The sequence below is a fragment of the Hyperolius riggenbachi genome, chromosome 6 (assembly GCF_040937935.1).
Source record: "Hyperolius riggenbachi isolate aHypRig1 chromosome 6, aHypRig1.pri, whole genome shotgun sequence".
Lineage (NCBI taxonomy): Eukaryota > Metazoa > Chordata > Amphibia > Anura > Hyperoliidae > Hyperolius > Hyperolius riggenbachi.
Window position 1 is genome coordinate 83,292,725 of NC_090651.1, and position 27,273 is coordinate 83,319,997.

The 27,273-nt window shown below is 45.8% G+C and overlaps 1 protein-coding gene across 4 annotated transcripts in view; it reads right to left on the minus strand.

Moving 5' to 3' along the window:
• LOC137520978 (tenascin-R-like) overlaps positions 1-27,273 on the minus strand; it is a 1,044,586-nt gene that overhangs the window by 194,694 nt on the left and 822,619 nt on the right. For all 4 annotated transcript variants that reach the window (XM_068239622.1, XM_068239621.1, XM_068239625.1 and 1 more), the window contains one exon: positions 6,547-6,636. In XM_068239622.1, coding sequence (XP_068095723.1) covers positions 6,547-6,636 — 90 coding nt within the window. The remainder of the gene's footprint in view (positions 1-6,546; positions 6,637-27,273) is intronic.

Genomic DNA, 27,273 nt, shown 5'->3' on the forward strand with positions numbered 1-27,273 from the left:
CAAACCGATGCGGCTGCGTATGGACCCCACTGGAAACCCTGTCAGGAAATGTATTGCTCTTTCTTTTGATACATGTAAAATTACACTACCGTTAGGTACTAAAAGTGACATTTTCCTCATTTAAAAGTATACTTTTTTCCTTCGAAACTTTAAAATCGATTTTCTCAAAAACTATAAGGTCTTTTTGAAAAATTGTTTTTTCCTCTTATTCCCAATGATCTCCTTAACATATCCTGCAAATTTAGGGTTTCTAGGTTTTAAGGTGGATTTGCTATTAACCATTAAAGTCGGCTGGTTTTTAAATGTGTATTTATTTTCCTTTGAAACTTTAAAATCGATTTTCTCAGGAACTATAAGGTCGATTTGAAATTTTTTTTTCCTCTGGGGGCCCCTACAAGCTCTGGGGCCCTGGGGCAGCTGCCTCCTTTGCCTTAATGGTAGCGCCGGCCCTGGCTGTAACTTTATGAGTGCAGAAACTCACAGGCCTTTTGTGTCTTGGAATGTTATCATTTTTTGTTATTATGTTACTTTGTCACTATAATTACCAATTCTGTATTTTGTATCGATTCTGTATTTTGTTACCAATTTTATAATTGGTGTATACCATGGTCTGTATTATTATGCACCCCATGTTTGTTTCTTACTTTGTACAGTGCAACGGAATATGTTGGGAATTTATAAATCAATAATAATAATGGGCGCAAAAGCCACAGCACTTTATGTGTTAAGTTAAGGAAGTACTGTACTGTATTATGGTATGTCATATAAGCACATAGGCTCTTCTTCAATTTACTTTTTCTCTTAAAGGGGCACTACAGCGAAAAACTGTAACATTTAAAATATGTGCAAACATATACAAATAAGAAGAACATTTTTTCCAGAGTAAAATGAGCCATAAATTACTTTTCTCCTATGTTGCTGTCACTTACAGTAGGTAGTAGAAATCTGACAGAAGCGACAGGTTTTGGACTAGTCCATCTCTTCATGGGGGATTCTCAGAGATGTATTTATTTTCAAAAGCACTTAGTAAATGGCAGATGCTATGTCCAACTGCCAAAAAACTGTGTAGCGAGCAGAGAAGCTGGCCAGCATCATTGTTTAAATCCTTTTTGATAAAGAATAAAAGCCTTGATGAAAATCCACTATGAAGAGATGGACTAGTCCAAAACCTGTCACTTCTGTCAGATTTCTACTACTTACTGTAAGTGACGGCAACATAGGAGAAAAGTAATTTATGGCTCATTTTACTCTGGAAAAAATGTACTTCTTATTTGTATATGTTAGCAAATATTTTACATTTTTCAGTTTTTCGCTGTAGTGCCCCTTTAAGTTTTCTCCTAGGTGATATTTTCACACCCTGTAAAAAAAAAAAAAAAGCTTTTTAAAAGAGAACCTTTAACAAAAAAAAGTTCCCCTGGGGTTACTTACCTCGGGAGGGGGAAGCCTCAGGGTCCCAATGAGGCTTCCCACTCCCCTGTAGCTGCAGGCAGTCCAGCGCTGGCTCCACTGAAGTGATCCTTCCTCGACAACCCTGATAAGCGCTGATTTATTTACCTCTCCTGGCTCCAGCGGGGGCGCTGTTGCGGCTCTCGGCACGGAGATATGCGAAAATAGCCGATCTCCATCGGGTCCGCACTACTGCGTAGGCGCAAGAGACTTGCACCTGCGCAGTAGGGCGGCCCGACAGCGATCAGCTATTTCTGCCTATCTCCGAGGCAGAGAGCTGCTACTGCGCCTGCGCTGGAGCCGGGAAGGTAAATATTTACATCCCCGCCGTTCAGGAAGGATTTTCTCTGCCGCCGTGGGACCGAGGAGGACGGGGGAAGCCTCAATAGGATCCGGAGGCTTCCCCACACCCGAGGTGAGTACCCCCCAGGGAGGTTTTTAAAGTTACAGGTTTTCTTTAAGCCACCAGCAAAAAATAAAAAAATAAATAAAATAATTTTGACAGTACGTTTTCACATACTTTTGGTACTATTTTAATTGCAGAGTGCTGAATCGTTATTTTAATTAGAAGATGTAAAATGATCTCCTAGGAGAAAACTTGCAGCACTGGGTCCCTGGTTTGAATTTAAGCAAGGGCACTATTGCCCTGTGTTTGTATGTCCTCCCCATGTCTGCATGGGTTTCCTTTGGGCACATCCAAGAAAAAAAAACAATACAGATAAGTTCATTGGCTTCCCCTAAAATCTTTCAGTGTTTTATTGTTTACAAAACAAAGTTTTTGTCCCGCTTCTCAGGTCATTGCATCATTAAGGCCCGGTTCATATTAGCGTTCGCTATCCGGATTTTCCGGATCTGATCCGGACCGCATACTGTACAAACGGAACGTACGTTCCGCATAGCAATGTAAAGGCTATGCGGACGTTCACACGTGTCCGTTCCGTACAGTACGGAGCCGGATCGGATCCGGACTCCGGACTCTTTTCCAACATGCGCTATTTTTTGGGTCCGGCTCTCCGACCCACGCACCCGGACCGGAACCGGACCTGAGCCTGACAGCACCATCAGGAACACAGAAACCAATGGGGAACGGAAGGCACAGAACACACTGCCTACAAAAACCTGATGTTCTACCCCACTTCCTATGCGTATCCAAGCGGCCATTTCGGATGGGGACACATGGGCCAAGCATGTCTGGAGTGGAGCAGCAGTGACAGACGTGCTGGAGCTGTTTGGCAGTATGTCGGGAGGTGGAGGTGAGGCCTACAGCGAAGGAACCTGATTCTACAGGTGCACCAGGTGCACCTTCTGCTGACCCCAACATTTTTTTCTTAAAATTTCGCTATATTTTGCCCACGGATCCGGATGGCAGCCTGATGCATGCCTGATGCAAACGGACCGGATCCGGATCGGAACCGTACGGTTCTGATCAGGATGAGGTCAGGATCCGATCAGGATCCGATCAGGATCCGGTCCGTTTACTTGCCAAAACGCAAGTGTGAATGGGGCCTAAATCCTATCAAAATCAGAAGGCAAACTAAAAATGTTCTCTTTGGCATACATTGGTAAACAAGGGATTTTGCACCTTGATGCTCATAGATATCAATAGAACAAAATGCAAAAAAAGCCTTAAAACCATAATTCACTCTCCCAGATTTTGCATGTTAGTAAAGGTGAATAGGGCACTTTACCATTGCTCGCACAGTTTTCATATTTGATGCAGTCGTTCCAGAGAACTTCACTTTGAAAGAGTCAGTCACATGATTCCCTGATGCATTTAGAAAACAGCAGCTGTCAGGAGAGTGTGTTTTCCCAAGCTAGAAAACAGCTCTCACTGCCCAGCACAGAGCCATCCCCTGACCCCACCCTACACCTCCCTCTACTGACAGCTTAACCTCCTTGGCGGTAATGACGCGCTCAGCTCGTCCATTACCGCCGGAGGGCGCCGCTCAGGCCCCGCTGGGCCGATTTTGACAATTTTTTTTAAAAACAAGCAGCAAGCACTTTGCATGCTGCATGTTTACACCGCTTGCCCCCGATGCGCCTCTAGCCGCCGCGTTATAGCCCCCCCCCCCCCCCCGAGACCCCGTGCGCAGCCTGGCCAATCAGTGCCAGGCAGCGCTGAGGGGTAGATCAGGCCTCACGATGACGTCACAACATCATCACGATCGCCGGCATGGCGACGGGGGAAGCCCTAAAGGAAATCCCGTTCAGAACGGGATTTCCTTATGGGAAGATGCACCGGCGGCGATCGGAAGGGTGGGAGGGACGCCACAGGGAGGGGGGAATCATGTAGCTAGCGCTAGGCTAGCTACATGATTTTAAACAAAAAAACACAAAAAATAGTGCTGCGCCGGCATCCTGGTGCATTTAATAGAACGCCAGGGTGGTTTTAACTCTGTGTGCAGCACTGCTTCTACACTTCAGCAGTCTTAAAGAAAACCTGAACTGAAAATTACAAGTCAAAATAAGCATACACAAGTCATACTTACCTTTCGTGTAGTCTACTCCTCAATCTCTTTCTCCTCTCCCGTGTCCTGTATGTTCACTGTGATCAAGGGAATTCTCCGTCCTCCATTTTGAAAATGACCATTACCCCATAACAGCTTCCTGGTCAGCACACTGTTAAACTGTAACATCGTCCACTTGAGCCATAGGGAAACATTGACATTAACAGGCATATCAGTTGTCCACTCAGCTATAACTGACAGCAACTGTTATATTTCAGTTCTGACAAAATATTGTCAGAACTGGAAGGGATCATTGTCAGAAGAAAATGGTGAGCTTCTGAGAGGAACTGATGGTGAGGTAACTATTTAATGTTCATTTGAAGTTACCTCATGTGTTTATTTTAAATAATTTTACTCAGTACAGGTTCTCTTTAAAATTGTCCAGTCCAATTTCTCCCTGCTCAGTATGTAGTACAGCGTTTAACCCTTCCCACACACTCCCCAGTGTTTTTCAAAAAGGTTTGATCACCTTGTCCTGCATCCAATAAGACAATTTTTATTGCTATTTTATTTATCTATTTTCTAAATATATGCATAAGGTGTGGAAAGGAAATACCCTGATCAGAAAATCTGCTGAGCTGTTGTACTGCAGGACCGGCCAAGGCAATACATTTGGCAGATTCCATATCCTTCTCACTTCAGTTTAAAGTCAATAGCCCAGAATAAGCATGCAGATCAGATACTTTCACTCTGGTGTGACTCCACTGGTTGCATCTTTGTTGCAGGTGTGTGACTCAAAAATATCTAAAGCCAAAAAGCTCAGCATGACAGCCAGGAGTCAGGTGGCTGCCACGGCAGAGCAGCTGATTGGTAAACACAGGATGTTAATATGTCTGAAGAAGACACACTGCAGATTTATTGCATCAGCGGTAACAAACAAATGTTTCTCTTTAAATGGTAGTATGTTGTTGCTAATCTTTTAGAGCAGAGAGGAAGTTCTGAATTCAGGTCCACTTTAGGGACATGCAATGCACAAAACAATATGCAATGCCAATCGGTGGAAATGCACTATTACAGCGGGTTGCAAAAGTATTTGGCCCCCTTGAAGTTTTCCACATTTTGTCACATTACTGCCACAAACATGAATCAATTTTATTGGAATTCCACATGAAAGACCAACACAAAGTGGTGTACCTGTGAGAAGTGGAACGAAAATCTTACATGATTCCAAACATTTTTTACAAATCAATAACTGCAAAGTGGAGTGTGCATAATTATTCGGCCCCCTTTGATCTGAGTGCAGTCAGATGCCCATAGACATTGCCTGATGAGTGCTAATGACTAAATAGAGTGCACATGTGTGTAATCTAATGTCAGTACAAATACGGCTGCTCTGTGAGGGCCTCAGAGGTTGTCTAAGAGAATATTGGGAGCAACAACACCATGAAGTCCAAAGATCACACCAGACAGGTCAGGGATAAAGTTATTGAGAAATTTAAAGCAGGCTTAGGCTACAAAAAGATTTCCAAAGCCTTGAACATCCCATGGAGCACTTTTCAAGCGATCATTCAGAAATGGAAGGAGTATGGCACAACTGTACACCTACCAAGACAAGGCCATCCACCTAAACTCACAGGCCGAACAAGGAGAGCACTAATCAGAAATGCAGTCAAGAGGCCCATGGTGACTCTGGACGAGCTGCAGAGATCTACAGCTCAGGTGGGAGACTCCGTCCATAAGACAACTATTAGTCATGCACTGTACAAAGTTAGCCTTTATGGAAGAGTGGCAAGAAGAAAGGCATTGTTAACAGAAAGCATAAGAAGTCCTGTTTGCCACAAGCCATGTGGGGGACACAGCAACCATGTGGAAGAAGGTGCTCTGGTCAGATGAGACCAAAATGGAACTTTTTGGCCAAAATGCAAAACGCTATGTGTGACGGAAAACTAACACTGCACATCACTCTGAACACACCATCCCCACTGTCAAATATGGTGGTGGCAGCATCATGCTTGGGGGGTGCCTCTTTTCAGCAGGGACAGGGAAGCTGGTCAGAGTTGATGGGAAGATGGATGGAGCCAAATACAGGGCAAACTTGGAAGAAAACCTCTTGGAGACTGCAAAAGACTTGAGACTGGGGCGGAGGTTCACCTTCCAACAGGACGATGACCCTAAACATAAAGCAGGGCAACAATGGAATGGTTTAAAACAAAACATACCCTAAAAGACTGGCAGCTGTAATAGCAGCAAAAGGTGGTTCTACAAAGTATTGACTCAGGGGGCTGAATAATTACGTACACCCCACTTTGCAGTTATTTATTTGTAAAAAAATGTTTGGAATGATTTATGATTTTCGATCCACTTCTCACATGTACACCACTTTGTATTGGTATTTCACGTGGAATTCCAATAAAATTGATGCATATTTGTGGCAGTAATGTGACAAAATGTGGGAAACTTCAAGGGGGCTGAATACTTTTGCAACCCACTGTATATACATAAAGTAAATCAGAGGCTTAACTAGGGCTTTAGACCAAGTTCTGTGCACTTCCAGGCTGAATGTTCTCAGCTTGACTGAGCTGTCAGGCTATGAGGTGGAATCAGCAGACTATGGAAGTCATATAACCGCTCTTTATGTAATATTATTACTCACCGGTGCGTGCGTTCATTGTTGCCGGGGCACTCTGGAGATTATCTCTAACCGCAGATATTCCTATTCCGTACTCGGTTCCTGGGATCAAATCTGGGAGAAGAGAAGAATGCATAACGATTAGAAGGACAAGGGCTTATCCACTGTCCATCACCATAGGTGATTATGCAGCATGTTTTCTTCCTTGTGCTGTTCTCATCACCCAATCTGTCTTTCACACATGAAACCTTTTACGCACCTTAAACTCCTGTAATTCCTCCTATCAGTCTTCCGATGTCGTGCTACGTGCAGGAAGCGTATTAATCAAGTTTTAATCAAATTTTTTGTCAGCTGGCTTCTCAACTGATACGCGCTCCAGCATATAACATGAGAGTCGCGACACCCCCAGACAGAGATATTAATATGTCTCCCCTTGCGATGTGTCACTTAACTCCAGATGCCGAGATGGCTACATGTGTTTCCTTGTAAGAGGCTGCGTGACTGCTGAAAAATTACCCGCCTTTGATGTAATGAAAGTAACATTTTCAAGCTGCGTTTGAAAAACCTTTTTGATGTGCACTGCGTGGGCTTCCTGACACACAAAAAATAATACACCAAATTATCATTTTAATTCAACATTTAAAGGCTAACTTGACCCAGAAATGCTACTTAGTTATAGAAAGTTGCAAGTGTTGGAAATTCTGCCACTGACTTTTCCTATACATGATGGATTCCATTGGTGAGATCTGCATTCTTGAATTCTGGGATACGCCCAATAGCGATGCTCATTAGGAGTAGCTATGTCACCGTTGCTACTCATAATCGAAATTGAAATGAGTTTGTGCTGCCCACAGCCAAGGGGAGTTAACTTAGGCCCGGTTCACATTAGCGTTCGCTATCCGCATTTTCCGGATCTGATCCGGACCGCATACTGTACAAACGGAACGTACGTTTCGCATAGCAATGTAAAGTCTATGCGGACGTTCACACGCGTCCGTTCCGTATGTACCGGAGCCGGATCCGGACTCCGGACTCTTTTCCAACATGCGCTATTTTTTGGGTCCGGATCTCCGGCCCACGCACCCGGACCGGAGCCGGACCTGAGCCTGACAGCACCATCCGGAACACAGAAACCAATGGGGAACGGAAGGCACAGAACACACTGCCTACAAAAACCTGACATTCTACCCCACTTCCTATGCGTATCCAAGCGGCCATTTCGGATGGGGACACATGGGCCCAGCATGTCTGGAGTGGAGCAGCAGTGACAGACGTGCTGGAGCTGTTTGGCAGTATGTCGGGAGGTGGAGGTGAGGCCTACAGCGGAGGAACCTGATTCTACACGTGCACCAGGTGCACCTTCTGCTGACCCCAACATTTTTTTCTTAAAATTTCGCTATATTTTGCCCACGGATCCGGATGGCAGCCTGATGCATGCCTGATGCAAACGGACCGGATCCGGATCGGATCCGGATCAGGTCCTGATCCGATCAGGATCTGATCAGGATCCGGTCCGTTTGCATGGCAAAAGGCAAGTGTGAACGGGGCCTTACCCAGGCACCGATGCGCTCCATTTGTGTCTCACGTCACGTTCCACCCATGCTTCCTTCTTCCGTATTGAAGAAGGAGGCGTGGGAGTGATGTGGAAGCGAATAGAGCACATCGGCGCCTGGGTAAGTTAATCCCTCTTGGCCACGGGCAGCCCAAACTCATTTAAGATAACTACAAGGACTCAGCTACTCGTAAGAAGCATCGCTACCACACATTGCCACAGGTCGGTTATGAAATCGTATAAAATGACAACAACAGAAAGCAAAGCCCTCTAGAAATACCAGTAAGAAATGGGTTGAAGTGGGAGCTCAGGTGAGATCTGTCATTCAATGGAGAAAGTAAGAAATAGGAAAAACTAAAAACCTCTCTCTGAAGGTGGCCACACACCATACAATATCTGTTCAATTTAAGAATTGCAATAAATTTTTCTGACTGATTGTAACATTTCAAAAATATGACCAATGTACCACACACATATGTTCAATCTTTCCCCAATTATGATAAAAATGATTGTAAACTCTGACAAAATTGCTAGGGTGTGTATATTAATAAATTGACAATCTAACACACACCATACAATCTTTATATAGATTGAAGAAAAATATCTGGCATTCCGGATCGATAAAAATCGAAGAAAAAGTGAAATCCGATCGTGTTTTTCAGTCGAATGAAAAAAAAGCTTTCGATTCTTTGGGGAGATCTGATCATTTTTATCGAATTTCCGTAAAATCGGATCATTTTTTTGTGTGTGGCCACCTTGAGGAAGAATTTCTCATTGTTCCTTTCTACTCCTTGAAGAAATAGAAGCATTTACGACTCTAGTCTAGTTTAGGGGATCCAGCAGGAAACCTCATTGGGAAGTTTCTCTAATGTGATTGGGTGGGCAGCACCCTCCTGAGCTGATAGATTTCAGAAAGGTTGTAGTAAACTACGCCCACACTATTGTATTTGGCCAATCGCAATGCTTCGTGCTGTAGAAGGTGCTGTAATTGGAGAGACCTTTTCCCTATGAGGTTTCCTGCTTGCCACAGGCAAATATGCCTCCAGGTTCTACTTTAGATACCTTGAATTATGATTTAGAAATGATTTAGCTATGCATCCTATAGAATCATTATCAGAAATGGATTAAGATTAAATGGGACGCTAGGCAAGATGACAGTTTCTGCTCACTGATGATAGCCACCTGGCTTTTTTTTCAGTAGGATTTGGTGAGGGATAGCATCCACCAGGCCACTAGACTCTCTCCAGGCCCTAGGCAACTCCCTAGTATTGCCTTGTGGATGATCTGGGTCTGATCTTTATAGAGCAGTATAAATGCACATCAAACTGCCCTTCCTACTCTTCCTGGTTTTCGTTTTCTTCCATGTGTCAGTGGCTCTGTGCACTCCTATTTCCGTCCTCACAGGGGTGTCTTTCCTACATGGTCCAGCAAAGGCTATAGGTAGTAACACGCGTCGAGTCACTGAGGAGAGGCACCCCTGTGAAGATGAAGACTGGAGTACACAGAGCCATGGACATATGGAGGCGCGTGAGCCGCTACACTGCGAGGGCCCTGGGGACTAAAATAAAGTTGTGGTTAGACCGAGGGGGGGGGGGGTGAATTTAGCAGCCCCTCATGCTGCTGGGGGGAGGGGGCTGTTAGGGGGGCCCTCAGGTTAATTTTGTCCAGGGGCCCCATTATACCTAGAACTGTCCCTGTTCACAATGGCCAGTCTAGGAATTTAACCTCTATTCCTTCTTTTCCAATATTCCAGCCTTCGCCCGCTCTGTCATCAGTCTACCAGCAAGGATCGCTGCTAGCAGACTGTTAGACTATTTACATTGTACTGTGCTGCCATCTACAGCAGCGAAGTACTGGGGACAGCTGTGACACTCGGCTGTCCCCTGGAGAGGCTCAGAGAGGCTCAGAGAGCGGTCAGCTCTCATAGGCTGATGCCTATGAGAGCTGATCGCTTTGATTGGCTGGTGGGGGGAGGGTGGGGAGTACTAAAAATAAATTAAAAAAAATAGTGAAATGTATAAAAAAACCAAGCTCAAACAAATAAATAAACATTGAAGCAGCGATTAGAGCCAACCAACAGAAAGCACTGCTTATGGGCAGAAAGGGGGGGTGGGGGGGGGGGAGGAGTTAGAGATTAATTTGTGTACTCAGTTGTGTGGCTCTGCAGCAACTCATTAAAGCTGCAGAGCACTTATTTGTAAAAAAAATAGCCTGGTCATTAGGGAGGTGTAAGCCTGTGGTCCTTAAATGGTTAAAGGAAACCAGATGTAAAAAAAACCCTCGAGTATGCAGTGGGTAGGGGAGTATAAGCTAATATTTACCGCTCCTTCCTTCTGCTCAATCAGCCGCCTGTAATCCTTCCCGGTCTTCTCGCAAGTCAGACTACTCTCCTGGCTTGTAATCCAGACATACTTCGCCAGGTAGACTGCTACGTCATTATGCGCAGCCATGGGGGAGCAGAAAGGACATACTGCGTCAGGTAGACTGCTATGTCATTATGCGCAGCCATGGGGGAGCAGAAAGGACGTACTGTGTCAGGTGGACTGCTACGTCATGCGCAGCCATGGGGGAGCAGGAAGGACATACTGTGCCAGGTAGACTGCTACGTCATTATGCGCAGCCATGGGGGAGCAGGAAGGACATACTGTGCCAGGTAGACTGCTACGTCATTATGCGCAGCCATGGGGGAGCAGAAAGGACATACTGCGCCAGGTAGACTGCTATGTCATTATGCGCAGCCATGGGGGAGCAAAAAGGACATACTGCGTCAGGTAGACTGCTATGTCATTATGCGCAGCCATGGGGGAGCAGAAAGGACGTACTGTGTCAGGTGGACTGCTATGTCATTATGCGCAGCCATGGGGGAGCAGAAAGGACATACTGCGTCAGGTAGACTGCTATGTCATTATGCGCAGCCATGGGGGAGCAGAAAGGACGTACTGTGTCAGGTGGACTGCTACGTCATTATGCGCAGCCATGGGGGAGCAGGAAGGACATACTGTGCCAGGTAGACTGCTACGTCATTATGCGCAGCCATGGGGGAGCAGGAAGGACATACTGTGTCAGGTAGACTGCTACGTCATTATGCGCAGCCATGGGGGAGCAGAAAGGACATACTGTGCCAGGTAGACTGCTACGTCATTATGCGCAGCCATGGGGGAGCAGAAAGGACATACTGCGCCAGGTAGACTGCTATGTCATTATGCGCAGCCATGGGGGAGCAGGAAGGACATACTGTGTCAGGTAGACTGCTACGTCATTATGCGCAGCCATGGGGGAGCAGAAAGGACATACTGTGCCAGGTAGACTGCTACGTCATTATGCGCAGCCATGGGGGAGCAGAAAGGACATACTGCGCCAGGTAGACTGCTACGTCATTATGCGCAGCCATGGGGGAGCAGAAAGGACGTACTGTGTCAGGTAGACTGCTACGTCATTATGCGCAGCCATGGGGAAGCAGAAAGGACATACTGTGCCAGGTAGACTGCTACGTCATTATGCGCAGCCATGGGGGAGCAGAAAGGACATACTGTGTCAGGTAGACTGCTACGTCATTATGCGCAGCCATGGGGGAGCAGAAAGGACATACTGTGTCAGGTAGACTGCTACGTCATTATGCGCAGCCATGGGGGAGCAGAAAGGACATACTGTGTCAGGTAGACTGCTACGTCATTATGCGCAGCCATGGGGGAGCAGGAAGGACATACTGTGCCAGGTAGACTGCTACGTCATTATGCGCAGCCATGGGGGAGCAGAAAGGACATACTGTGCCAGGTAGACTGCTACGTCATTATGCGCAGCCATGGGGGAGCAGAAAGGACATACTGCGCCAGGTAGACTGCTACGTCATTATGCGCAGCCATGGGGGAGCAGAAAGGACGTACTGTGTCAGGTAGACTGCTACGTCATTATGCGCAGCCATGGGGAAGCAGAAAGGACATACTGTGCCAGGTAGACTGCTACGTCATTATGCGCAGCCATGGGGGAGCAGAAAGGACATACTGTGTCAGGTAGACTGCTACGTCATTATGCGCAGCCATGGGGGAGCAGAAAGGACATACTGTGTCAGGTAGACTGCTACGTCATTATGCGCAGCCATGGGGGAGCAGAAAGGACATACTGTGTCAGGTAGACTGCTACGTCATTATGCGCAGCCATGGGGGAGCAGGAAGGACATACTGTGCCAGGTAGACTGCTACGTCATTATGCGCAGCCATGGGGGAGCAGAAAGGACATACTGCGCAGTATGTCCAGATTACAAGCCAGGAGAGTCGTCTGACTTGTGAGAAGACCGGGAAGGATTACAGGAGAACTGCGGCTGACAGAGTGGAACGGGAGGAGCAGTAAGTGTTAGCTCATATTCCCCTACCCACTGCATATTCAGGGTTTTTTGTTTTTTTTTTTACATCTGATATCCTTTAAGGGAATCTGAAGTGAAAAAAATAAACTTATGATATATGTAGTCCAGCCAAGAAATAGAACATTAGTAGCAAAGATATGAGTCTCATATTGTTTCCAGTACAAGAAGATTTAAAAAACGTCACTTGTTATCTATGCAAAATAGCTTCTCTGAGGTCTCCGACTACATTAGTCAGTTACAGTGCTATTTTCTGAAGCACTTATACATCAAAGAAACCGTGAAAGACAACTTCAAATAAGATTTTTCTGCAGGGAACTTCAAAGGGTCATTAGCTCTGCTCTGTTTCATAGTTTAAAATACAGAGTGTGGTTTGTAAACTGCAAATATTAAAGAATGATGTAATGTTATAAAAAAATCTATACATCTAAAAATAAAAATATCAGACTCTTTTCTTTGCTTCTAATGTTCTATTAGTTATCCGTACTACACATTCAATTCATTGTATCATAAGGGTTTTTTGGGTTCAGTGTTACTTTAATGTTCTTTACAGCAACATTTCGACCACATTTATCTGCTAGATCCATCCTACTGTCTGCTTTAAGACGTACATCAATTTAAAAGCAGCAATAACCTACACAAACACTAGGGGTCCTTCTGAGCCTTGTTAACCCTAACCTGTCCCCATCCCCACTCATAAAAAAGTTATTATCATACTAGGATGAAAAATTAAAATCAATCTAAGGCAAACATTGTAAAGTTCTTGTCTTTCAGTAGGAGTGTAATTATTTTCACAATTGCAGCTAAGCAATGTAATATGTTTAGCAGATTGTGTTGTGATGTGAGGCGGAGACGTGTTTCCAGGCCGCGCATGAGAAAGAGACGCTGATGTAATTTTACTTCCGACACCTCTGACAGCGGAAAGAGAGAGCAGAAACAAAATTAACTTGATAGCATTGATTTATAGTAGCTGACGGCGTCACCCAATACAGTCATACTCGCCAATGTGAAGATGTATTTGGAATTTGGGGAAGCAGAAATATCAACAGTGGCTGGGAAATTTAAAAAAAAAAAACCTTGAACACAAATTAAAGTCTTGTTAGTTTTGGAGATAAATCTTTTTGGCTGACAATCTAGGTGAGCAACTTTTAACCAGCAGGCCATCAATCATCCGAGATGCTCAGGAAACGAGCAGAGCAGCCTGTATGGTAACGAGCTGCCTGATTTTGGGTCTTGATAAATGGGCCGCTGTCCTCTTCCGCTCAACGTTCTCCGCAGTACCTGATTCACAACTTTCTCCAATAAATACAATTTACACCGGCCCGGCAAGCCCTACGATATTGTGCCATCAAAAGCAGTCACGGCTGTCAAGAGTACAATAACACACCATATAATCAGGTCACCACTTTCTGCTGCCCCTTAATAAACCACTCAGTCACCTCATGGCTGTGCAAAGCTCACATCTACAGCTAAATGCAGGTTAAAGAGTATAGACAGGTTGAAGAATGTATTTTCTTGTCTGGAGAAGGTTAATAGTGCATATTTGCGGAAATTACAATAGTATTTCCCCAGTGGCGGCAGTGTCACAGAAATAGCGGTTGCAGAACTTGCACCCCTAACAGTTGGATAGCTTAGTGGTTAAGGGTCTTGCCTTTGCTGTAGGGTTTGAGCCTTTGAACAGAGTTTGAATCCCAACTTGAGCCAGTACATTAAACAGTAAGGAGTCATTGGGCAAGGCTCCCTAATGACCCTGGTCACCCATGGAGCACTTTGAGTCCGCCAAGAGAAAAGGACAATATAAATGTCTTGTCCTGTCTAACTGGGCTTCTACTGCATAGGAACTGCCCATGGCCTGGGAGAAGATATAATGGTGCAGGACAAGCGCCTACAAAAATGGTGCCACCATTGGCGGTTAAAGTAAAAGCTGTGATTAGTAGCCAGGAGGTTAAATTATGGCGCCCGATAAATAGCGGCACCCAGCGCCCACTATTTATCGATGCACCATAAGTTAACCTCCATGACGCTAATTGCGGCTTTTATTATTGGCACCTGGGGGGTCTTAGGGTTAGGCAGAGGGAGGGTTTAGTGTAAGAGTAGGCAGGGGCATTACAATACATTACCTTGTCCCAGGCGATCACCTCTCCTCCACTTCCTAGTTAGTTTGCAGCTGTCCTGCAGCCAGCCAATCACCATGTGGCTTTAGTCCCCGCATGGTGATTGGCTGGCTGCTGGACTCCTGCAAACTAACAAGGAAGTGGAGGAGCGATCACCGGGATGAGGTAATGTATGAAAGATGTCAGTAATGGCATCTTGTTATTAAGGTAATTTAACATTTTAGGACATTTCTAAAATGTTAACCTTAGTAGCAAGAAGTCATCAGCATCACCCTGCGCCATTTTTATCCGGAGCTATTTTTAAATGTATGCCCATGGTTTTGAGTCAGCCACTGTATCCACTCTTTATTGGTCAAATTGGTAATAATTACCACTATGTGCTGTTTGCATTGTAAGATTGCATTAATAAACTAGGGATTCATTAATAAACTGGCAGGATATGCATAAAACTTGCACTAGGGCTCACAACTCCGTAGCTACGCTACTGATTGGCCATGGCAGCTGTGCCCAGCTTTGTAAACCCATTATAAACCGTAGTGTTCACATTCAGAGCATCCTAATTCACCCAAACACCACAATTCAGCACCATTCAGCACTGGACCTGCAGACAACACCAGGAAGAGTACAATTACTTTTTTCACGTTACTCCATACTCCCCCTTCTGAAACAGAAAGATTTAAGAATCAGAGTTACATGAAAATTCCTGGCCCTGTCCGCAGGTTCAGTGCTGAATGGTGCTGACGTGTGGCATTTAAAACCACTTAAGGACTGGGGCTGTTATTGCAGATCTGCGCTGCGTGGGCTCTCCAGCCCGCAGCGCAAATCGTGTGCACGGCAGGGCGATCAGACTTCCCCCCTTTTTTTAGGGGGATGACCTGCTGGGGAGGTCTGATCGCCGCCGCTCCGTGTGGCCGAGCGGGGGGGGGGGGGGCTCTTCAAAGCCCCCCTCCGCAGCGTTTTCCACGCTCCCTCCTTCCCCTTACCTCCCTCTCCCTCATTCAGCTGCGCAGGACGGTTATTCAGCCTATCAAATGACGGCGATCCCCGGCCAATCAGAGGCCAGGGATCGACGATCTGCCTTGATGTAAACAGCGGGGATTTCTTCCCCGCGTGTTTACATTAGGCTTGCAAGCCGCGATCGGCGGCTCACATACTGTTCATGGAGACAGTCTCCGTGAACTGACATGGAAAGGCCGCTCGTACGAGCGGCCGTTTCCATGTAATAACCGCTTAAACCCGCCGCCGCCGTTCGGCGTTAGGCGGTCCTTAAGTGGTTTAAACTTTCTGGCCCTGTCCGCAGGTTCAGTGCTGAATGGTGCTGGAGTGTGGCATTTATACTTCCTGGCCCTGTCTGCGGGTTTAGTGCTGAATGGTGCTGGAGTGTGGCATTTATACTTCCTGGCCCTGTCCGCAGGTTCAGTGCTGAATGGTGCTGGAGTGTGGCATTTATACTTCCTGGCCCTGTCTGCAGGTTCAGTGCTGAATGGTGCTGGAGTGTGGCATTTATACGTCTTGGCCCTGTCCGCAGGTTCAGTGCTGAATGGTGCTGGAGTGTGGCATTTATACGTCCTGGCCCTGTCTGCAGGTTCAGTGCTGAATGGGGCTGGAGTGTGGCATTTATACTTCCTGGCCCTGTCTGCAGGTTCAGTGCTGAATGGTGCTGGAGTGTGGCATTTATACTTCCTGGCCCTGTCCGCAGGTTCAGTGCTAAATGATGATGGAGTGTGGCATTTATACATCCTGGCCCTGTCCGCAGGTTCAGTGCTGAATGGTGCTGGAGTGTGGCATTTATACTTCCTGGCCCTGTCTGCAGGTTCAGTGCTGAATGGTGCTGGAGTGTGGCATTTATACTTCCTGGCCCTGTCCGCAGGTTCAGTGCTGAACGGTGCTGGAGTGTGGCATTTGTACTTCTTGGTCCTGTCCGCAGGTTCAGTGCTGAATGGTGCTGGAGTGTGGCATTTATACTTCCTGGCCCTGTCCGCAGGTTCAGTGCTGAATGGTGCTGGAGTGTGGCATTTATACTTCCTGGCCCTGTCCGCAGGTTCAGTGCTGAACGGTGCTGGAGTGTGGCATTTATACTTCTTGGTCCTGTCCGCAGGTTCAGTGCCGAATGGTGCTGAGGTGTTGCATTTAAACTTCCTGGCCCTGTCTGCAGGTTCAGTGCTGAATGGTGCTGGAGTGTGGCATTTATACTTCCTGGCCCTGTCTGCAGGTTCAGTGCTGAATGGTGCTGCAGTGTGGCATTTATACTTCCTGGCCCTGTCCGCAGGTTCAGTGCTGAACGGTGCTGGAGTGTGGCATTTATACTTCCTGGCCCTGTCTGCAGGTTCAGTGCTAAATGGTGCTGGAGTGTGGCATTTATACTTCCTGGCCCTGTCTGCAGGTTCAGTGCTGAATGGTGCTGGAGTGTGGCATTTATACTTCCTGGCCCTGTCCGCAGGTTCAGTGCTGAACGGTGCTGGAGTGTGGCATTTATACTTCCTGGTCCTGTCCGCAGGTTCAGTGCTGAATGGTGCTGAGGTGTTGCATTTAAACTTCCTGGCCCTGTCTGCAGGTTCAGTGCTGAATGGTGCTGGAGTGTGGCATTTATACTTCCTGGTCCTGTCTGCAGGTTTAGTGCTGAATGGTGCTGGAGTGTGGCATTTATACTTCCTGGCCCTGGGAAACGCTGCTGAGGTGGCCATTAAACACCTTCTCATCCAATCATGCTTTTTTTAAAAATCCTGCGGCACCGGTTCTTTTTTTGCTGTGTGCGATATGCATTTTGCATGTAATGTAAGTCAATGGAATCGCAGAAAAGTTGAATTTTTAACACAAAATTTGCATCTGATTTTGAAGTTAATGGAGTACATTCTCATGGAAATTAACTTCATTGGTATGAAAAGAAACATCTCAGTCAAACAAAAGGCAAAAACAAAATGCAAAATCGGAAGTGTGGAAAATCGCATGTGGAATCTGCATTAACCAGTAATCCCAGAATCTTTAAAGCTCCCACCGTGTCTGCTTGCCGAAACTAGGCCCCACCATAGCAGTAACGTTACACTGAATGGGGTGCATAAGGGTAATTTGGAGTTACGGCATCGCTGGAACCCGAATTACTCCTCCCTCCAAGTTGCTACAATTCGGAGGGGGAATAGTATATACTGCCGCCGGGGATTTGAGCAGCAGGAAGGTGACCCATTATGAGGCTCTCCCTGCGCCCAGCTCACCGGTGGTGTACATATACGTATACTACACACTCCCCCATCACTACACAAGCAGTAGTAATATGCGCTCACAGCACCGTGTCATCACCGTGTCTATTACAACTGCCTTTTGGATATAGAGATAAGTGCTGCCTTAAGCCCCATACACAAATACTAGCAAAAACCGTATTAGATCTGAGAGCCCATTGAAAATAATTTGGTTTCGTTCACCGAATGTGGGCTTTCGTGGGCATTACTGTCTGGGAAAAAAATGCTGCTTGCAGAAGTTTTCTGAATGAGGTGTCGGTCCATATCCCAGTGGAAATGAGCCCTACGCCTTTTAAAATAGGCACAAGATCCATAAATTCCATTCGATTTTACAAACAAGCACTGGAAGCGAAGAATCTGCTTTCCAAGCAGTAAAGAAACAGGGTGATGCAGGTGTCTTTATCGAAGTGGATTATCGATCATTATTTCTCATCCTCAGTACGGGAGTGACAGAGCGTTTATCTTCATGAGGCAAAATAGAGGGTGTGAGAGCCTTCTATCTTATACCATCACCTAACGACAGGCAATATCCAAAGTTATTTTCCACCTGACCCGTTGTCAGCTCTGCTAATCTACTCACTGATGCTATCCACTTGGATGTATGGATATAATAAGAGTTTCTTATCTCTTCACTTGCCTGTGTATCTCTTTCCCATCCTCTTTGCTAGAAACACATTTTGCTGGTCACTGAGGCGTGGTGACACATACAAGATTCCCCTCAGCAATGTCTTGGTAAAGCTGCTCTGGAGGAACTCGCTGACAAAAAACACGCCAGTCTAAATCCCTATTCTTCATCTCGCTCCAAATCCTTTCCCTCGCCTCCACCTTGTTCTTTTCTCCAGCTTCTGTGTGATTTAGGAATTAGGGATCTGAAATGTAAGCTATAACCTTTGTGCCTTGTACGCCGCCATCTCTAAATGCCAGTGGCGTAGCTAAGGAGCTGTGGGCCCCGATGCAAGTTTTACAATGGGGCCCCCCAAGCACTCTCTACATAACAATTTATACGGCGCACCAAAATCTGCCAATGGCAACTACAGTGTCAGAGGTGCAAGAAGGGGATGGGGAACAGTTTGTTAATGATTACCACTATATTAGTATCTACAGAAGTCATTATTATGAGCATAGGACCAATAGAGAGCTAATTCTGTAGTTAAGGGAGGGCCCTTCGGGGCCCCTCTGGCCCAAGGGCCCCGATGCGGTCGCTACCTCTGCACCCCCTATTGCTACGCCCCTGCTAAATGCTGCTCTTTGCTTCTGACAAGCATCCGCTTTAAAGGGGATCTCCAAAAAATTGCACAATCTCTTCCCCACTCCGGAGTACCTCAGCATTGCGCTACACTACTATAAAAATAAGCACTGCAAATACTTAGGCCCGGTTGTAACAATGAGCATGAATTTCACATAACCGTAATTCTGCATCGTAATTTGCAATTACGATGCAAAATCATAATGCAAAATTTCTGGAAAAATCATAATTAATTTGTAAACGGAATCAGGAACTGACTTTAGCCATTTATAGCAAAGCCCCCATGATGGTATCACCAAAACGGCTACGTATATTAAGGAGAATAGTGGGAACAAGTAAAATAATAATAATTTTTTGAATAAAACCTTGTAGTTTTTAACAAAATTGATTTTAAAAATGCAAAGAAAACATTTTTTTACTGTCATTTTTGTCAAAAACTGTAATTTTTCTGAGTTTAAAAAAACATTTTTCCTTTGTATTTTTACAATCTATTTTCTCAAACACTACAAGGGGCCATATCCTATTACTGAACTCACCAGCGCTAAGCACTGGCAAGTTTTTAATTTAGGCGAGGGGGACATCGCCTAATCCTAATAAAGTTAAGATCACCCCAAGCGGAAAAGAACTTGCTTGGGAGATATAATCGCCCAACAAGTTCTTAACACGGTATCTAGTTACCCTTTTCATGTCTCCACAGACATGAGCGTTAGTTTTAACTTGTAAAGAACAGGTCTAAACCAACTTATACACGTCGTCGTTGCAGCATCTGGGGGTCTCCTTTGATAAAGAGACCCCCAGAGCTCCCCGTCGAGTTGCCGCACACCTTAGAAGCCCCCCACGTAGCTCTTCCGGGCTCCCCTGTAAAGATACATACCGCTAATCACCCGACGCCTCTCGCCGCAGATTCAGTTGCGTAATTACAGTGTATCTAACACTGTAATTACTGTCCGCATAGGAGCCCGGGCAAAGCATCTTTGAATCTGCAGCCGGGGCTCCCCATTGGTCCGCTGTCTGAGCCTTTTTATTGCCCGGGCTCCTATGCGCTAAGCACTGGCGAGTTTTTAATTTAGGCGAGGAGGACATCGCCTAATCCTAATAAAGTTAAGATCACCCCAAGCGGAAAAGAACTTGCTTGGGAGATATAATCGCCCAACGAGTTCTTAACACGGTATCTAGTTACCCTTTTCATGTCTCCACAGACATGAGCGTTAGCTTTAACTTGTAAAGAACAGGTCTAAACCAACTTATACACGTCGTCGTTGCAGCATCTGGGGGTCTCCTTTGATAAAGAGACCCCCAGAGCTCCCCGTCGAGTTGCCGCACACCTTAGAAGCCCCCCACGTAGCTCTTCCGGGCTCCCCTGTAAAGATACATACAACCGCTAATCACCCGACGCCTTTCGCTGCAAACTCTGTTGCTTAATTATAGTGAATCTGTCACTGTAAAAACTGTGGGCATAGGAGCCCGGGCAATAAAAAGGCTCAGACAGCGGACCAATGGGGAGCCCCGGCTGCAGATTCAAAGATGCTTTGCCCGGGCTCCTATGCGGACAGTAATTACAGTGTTAGATACACTGTAATTACGCAACTGAATCTGCGGCGAGAGGCGTCGGGTGATTAGCGGTATGTATCTTTACAGGGGAGCCTGGCAGAGCTACGTGGGGGGCTTCTACGGTGTGCGGCGACCCAACAGGGGGCTCTGGGGGTCTCCTTGTTAAAGGAGACCACCAGATGCTGCGGTGGAAGATGTCGGCATGAATGTGCATGTGTGGGGAGTGAGGCCGTGGTGCTGAAGGACAGCACCACAGCGTAACCCTCACTCCCCATCATCCGGTTAAAAAAGGAAGCATCGCTCAGGCTTTCACCTGAGTAATGCTCCCTAACGATCGGCCATCGCACGAAGGATATGGGCAATAGGATTTGCCGGTAATCCTCGCGCAATGGAAAGGTGATAAGTAGCTCGCATCTGCAAGCTACTTATTACCTTAGATAGGATATGGCCCAAGGTCTTTTTGAAAAATTATTTTGTTACCTTGTTCTCACTATTCTTCTTAACATACATAGCCTTGTTTGGACAATAGTATGCTTTATTATTAACCACTTAAGACTGTATGAAATTTTGCAAAAATATGGTAACATGAATGAATTACACAAATTCAATTGAATGTCCAAATTGTAATTACATAAGGCCATAATTGAAAAAATTACGCAAAATTTTGATTAATCACTAGTGCGTCGCTATGTCAGTAAATTTTAACCAATATTTTACTAACGCCAAACCAAAACTAACCCTATTCTTACAGGAGCGCTCCCTCTACCGATGCCTAGCCCTAACCAAGCCCCCCCCCCCCCCCCTTACAATTCGTAACCAAGCACCCTTCTTTCCACTGCCTAACACCCTAACCCAGTGGTCCTCAAACTAAGGCTCGTGGGCCGAATGTGGCCCCCTGAGGCTTTTTTACTGGCCCCCCCACACACAAAATGTATTACTTATAGATGCGGTCAGCTGCATCTTTAGGTATTGGTGGTCCGCATATAGAATAGCAGTGCTGGCACCTCCCATCCACATGGAAGCCATAAAGCAGCAATTCGCTGGTTTCCAATCAAATTCCACATCCGGTGACACTGCTGTCTAATTGGACTGCAGGTTGTCACCTGGGTATGCTTCACTGTCTGGCCCGCAAAGACTTCTACATCATTTTATGTATACTCCGGCCCCCAGACAAGTCTGAAGTATGTTGACCCGGCCCTTGACCCAAAACGTTTGGTGACCCCTGCCCTAACCACACACCCCCGCCACAAACCCGTCAATACACGTAAAATATCGGGCCCCATTGAAGTTCGTGCACCCCATAGATGACAATGTTAATTGCAGCTATGAGGGGGAATATGAAGCACCTGCTATTTGTAGCAACAGTTTGTGCAGCGGGCATCTCCGGCTCCCACTATTACATTTCCCCTCATAGCTGCAATTAACATGGGCGCCTAAGGAGAGTCCAAATTTCCACAGCACCTCTGGCACCCACATTTTCCATTTCCTCTATTTCTGCTCCTGCTTATGAAAGTGGGCCACCATTTTATTGCAGTGGCCCGGTCCTCAGGAGTCACTGCCAGAAGGTGGCATAGTGATAACATCACCAACCCCCTCCCTTCTTCACCAACTGCAAGACAGGCATCATTGTAAAGGTGCCCAATAACGGTACAATTTCTTCAACAAATGCGATCTTTCAATGCGATTTTAATGATCGAATTGTAAACAAAATTCCCTGTTTATCAAGGCAATCAGTAAAGAACGATTGTTTGGTCAATTGCTAGATAGGATAAAATTTATCAGAAAATTGGGTTTTATGATCGAATTTGAAGAAAGAATCAATCAGTAAATGTGAACAATCGTTAATTTCCTTCCGATTAGTTACGATCGTTCAAATCGCATTGAAAGATTGCATTTAGTGAACAATTGTACAGTTAATGGGTACCTTTATGCTGGGAATACACGGTTGGTTTCTGCTGTGCGTTTCTCCTCTCGATTGTTTTTGCTGCTCGATTCTGCAGTCGATTATCTTATCTTCCGCTCGTTTTTCTTATCTTTTTCCATTCACTTCTAACAGAAATTGAGCGGCGAAAGGATCGAAAGGGAGATCGGACATGTCGGAAATTATCAAACCATCTAATCACCTAAAAAATGAACCATGTATTCCCAGCATTACAGTCACTGATCTCCTTCTAAGCACATAGGTCAGCAGGGGGCTTAGCTTTGGTGAGTGATGCTAAGGGGGTGTGGTCATGTGTGAAACAAGGGAATTCCTGGCATGTGGAGCAGGGAAATGTGGGAGATAAAGGAGTACAAAGTGGATCCAAGAGGCTTATGCTGGATACACACCATGCGTTTCCGCGTTCGATGCGTCCGTCGATACGCGTCGATTCGATTATTTCCGACATGTCCGATTCAAGCTTCGATGGATCGTTAGGTCGATTTGCCACACTTTACATGGCAATCGACCTAAAAAATATCGAAATTCGTTCGGAAATGCTCGGAAATAATCGAATCGACGCGTATCGACGGACGCATTCGACGCGGAAACTCATGGTGTGTATCCAGCATTAGACCTGCAAGGCTGTCCAGCCAAACATGTGACCCTAGAGTTGAGTACTTGTGTGTGTGTGTGGGGGGGCACTTTATGAGTATGTTAGAGACAGGGCCGGGCCGAGGCATAGGCTGGAGAGGCTCCAGCCTCAGGGCGCAGTGTAGGAGGGGGCGCAAAATTCATTCAGCTGTCATTCCTAATTGTGTTTGAAGCAGAAAGAAATAAGAAAAGGGGATACATGGCAGTGACTGCAAACCAGATAACTAGAGATTAAGGTGTTGGGGAGGTTGGGGGCCCTGTGGCGCCTCTTAGTCTAATAGCAATCAGTGTTTGATGGCTCGGGTGGCAGGGTTGGAGGGGCGCACTTTGGTGTCTCAGCCTTGGGTGCTGGACGACCTTGTCCCGGCTCTGGTTAGAGAAAAGGGGAACAGTTAAAAAAAATTCTGTAAATGGACTTTAAACACTTGTTAAATGGTGAGGCTAATGATACTCTGAATGTGCAATGTAACATTACTAATATAATAAACTGAGGGTCCTCTTTGAATTTTGACTGTTCTTCATGCCCAAAATGTATTTTCTGTATTTTCTTTGTGGCCTCCATTTGCGCCCTAGAACCTGCGTTTACAGCAAATGATGGGGTATTTACAGCTTAGCGTTTAAGATCGAAAGATATAATCAGGAGAAAAACTAAATGATTTTTAAGAGCCAATGGCCTAAACGCACCAACACATGCTGAAAGCAGCCAAACCCAGCATGACAAAGTACTTCCATAATTATACCTGCTGACCCTAATATCTGCTACTCCAGCCCTCCACAAAATAAACCGAGAACCCAGCTGTGTGCAAGGGCGGCCCTGCTTATACCTGATAGAGTGCTGTGGGCTGCGTATTAGGCATAATGTATACTGGAGGCTCTTTACTTTGCTGATTTCTAAATCAAACAAGCAGTGATATCCTTCATCTTTGTATGAATGCTGATTTGCAGCTAATGACCAGGGCTTGCAGCCGATGAGATTTTGCTAAAATTAGGTGGAAGTGGGGAAATCATGCGTACATCGAAAAAAGGCGCATGGGAATTTGGGCACAGAGTAATATGGTATTAAATACTAATATTTTACTAAGGCTAAACCTAAGCTTTCTCTCACACAGAGATCCCCCCCAGTCGCCTAACCCGAACCAACCCCGCACCTGATACCTCACCCTAAACCACCCCTCCCCCCCACAAACACCTTACAGTAGTATGCCTAACCCTAACCACCACACAAACTTCCCACCTGACCCCTAACCCCCCCCCCCCCCACCCCACACACACCAATTGATGCTCAGCTACTGATATTCTGCTACAGGCAAAAGGATGAAGAGGAGGGGGGGGGGTCGAAACGTGCACATTTGTTCACCAAACTTTGCGAGGGGAAGGGGGGAAGGTAGGTGGCCGGCAGGGAAGCTCATTACACCCCCTCTATAAGTCTGGCACAAGGTGTAGCATCTAACTTTTTAAAAGCTATGTGTTCTCAGGGTAGTAAAAGCCCTTGTGGGTGGGGCTTATGATGTATTTCGTCATCTTGTTTAGGCAGAAGGGTGGAGCTCAAATATAAGTGCCTGAGAAAACTGCAGCCTGCAGCTCTAGAAGTCCATGTTACTATCTGGTGAAGGGATCCTGGTCATGTCCTTCATGACAAAAGGAGATTGTGAATAGAAGAAGAGATCTGAGCACCTATACCGGTCTAGGAAAATACTTGTGTCCAGGGTGCAGACTGACTCAGAGGAAGGGCCCAGCTCTCCTCTAACAAGTGGCCCAACACAGGAGTCTTGCATTTTATTCAGTTAAGGGGTATTTGAAGTGATGTGTGTTGTGATGAGATAAACATGTACAGTATATGTACAGTTCTGACCAGAGCTGTAACTACAAATCATGGTGCCTCCCTGCAAAACTTTGATAGGGCCCCCCAATGTTCACACCCCTTCTCTTGCCTCCCTTCCTCTTGGCACCCTTCACAGCCTGGGGGCCCATCTCATAAAACAAATGTGGACATCACAATATTCACACCCATAACAAGTGTAGCCACAAAACAGCTGATCTGAGGCATGGACCCCTTTATCAGAGGGAGAGGTAGTAGTTGGGGCCCGCTTACAGCTTTGGGCCCCTCTGTGACCATAAAGGGCTGCTACCCTGTAGTTACGCACTCTGGTTCTAATCCTACTTAAAACCAGACTGCGTTCGATTTTTCATTTTCTGTCTCATTGTATGGGCTACTAACTAACTAAGGACACAAAATGACACTTCTCTGTAGTCAGACTGCAGCATAACTCTCACTGATGAGCAATTACAGGATGTAAAACAATGTGTGGTTGAGAAAAACACATCGGTGTGAAAGAAACAAATGCGTTCAAATGTTCAAGATGCGTCTGTATGGGAGCTGAATAACGTTGAAAACTATACTTGTGTATCAAATAACATTTATATGCAAAATAATGAATCTGATTCCAGAAAAGTCTTATTTGGGATTAAAACTATAAATATAACGCCCCTAAAATATATGTGCCAGTAACCCTCTTGTTCTAAAATTAGCCCTATATTTCCCCCCAATTTTTTATTTTTTCCGTGCTTGGGTGACATTGCCTAGCTTAAAGGGACTCCGAGCACCTCTCATGGGCCTGCCTTTAAGACTCTGACCAGTACTGCAAAGTACTTAAAGATGCATCACTTTCTGTAGCTTGTGCTCTCCTCTTTCATTTGGCCTGAATCGCCGTTCTACGCCAAACAGTTTTTGTTCGATTTTAATTTAAAAATCGCGGCTGCCATCTTGGCTATGTTATAACTACCGGGTCACCCCTGTCTTCTCTGTTAGAGAAGTGCATCACTGAATGAAGCAGGAAGAGGAAGTGACACGCATGGCCATTGCAAGAGGCTCCTCCAGAGGGGTCATAGCACGACTTTGTTGGAAGTCGTCTGTCTTAAAGGCATACCCATAAGAGGTGCTCAGAGTCCCTTTTTTTTTCTTGCTATAGTAACAAGCTTCTCTCAGCATGCAATTAACCAAAAGCTTGGCAATTAACCGCCCCCCACCACACCACCACCCTTTGAAGAGCTTATACAAGTGATGTAATCCTGTTGTTTAGGTGATGTTTCCTGTGTGTGTGTGTGTGTGTGTGTGGGGGGGGGGGGGGGGAGGGGACAATAAGTTGTGGCAGTAGAAAGGGAAAATGAACAGTGAGTTTGGTTTGAGGCCCCTTTCACACTTGTGCTCTTCATTGCTCCATATTATTCTTCCCACGTCTGGAATGCAGAGACGTTGCAAGCCTGAGCACATCTATTTATTTTCCCCTCCTTGGGTGCTTGCTTTACACTGATCTATATTATGCTTCCCAATGCATGGGCCATGCAAGTCTCTGGAGACTTGCACAGGTCACTCAATGCGCCAGAAGTCATTGCATTCCTGATGCAAAGTCTGCAGCGAACTGCCGCATGATCGGCAACTGATTATGCAGCAATGAAAGTGAATAGGTGACACAGTAAGTTTACACGATGGAAGCTCAGAGCGACCCACAGCACATACAGGGACCAATGGGAATCCCGATGACATACTTTCTGCCCAATAGGAAGTACGTCACTGAGCAGAGGGGTGGCGCTATGACCCTGTCACTGCACCATGGCGCATGGTCATATGAAGGCTGATTTTTGATAGGGTGTTTTAGTTTTTTCAGGCGAGTTTCATCCCACTTTACGTTAATTTTTTACTAACAAGATACATCTTTTATAGATCAATATAACGATAAAAGACATCAATTTGTAAACTTAAACATTGCCTACCCTTTAAGTAAATTTTTATTTTCTGTTGCAGAGCAGTATAATAATATCTTCAGCATTTTATGATAATGTTGGAGTCACAGCAGGTTGATTAACTTAACTCTGGGGCTTCTCCAAATGCCAATACTCAGCAGAAGCAGGGCCAGTGATTGGCATGGACAATGAACCTTGTGGAAGTGAGGAGTACAGAGGTGTACATCTGCTGCAGTGTGTTAATGCCGGGATTGACCTAATGTTGTATTTGGAAGTTTTTACTGGATGTCATCCAAGACAGCAGCAGGGCTGGAGTCTGCCCAGTACTAATGAAATCTAGTGCACTTTATAGCCTCTCAGCTTGTCTATAATACTTATGAACGTT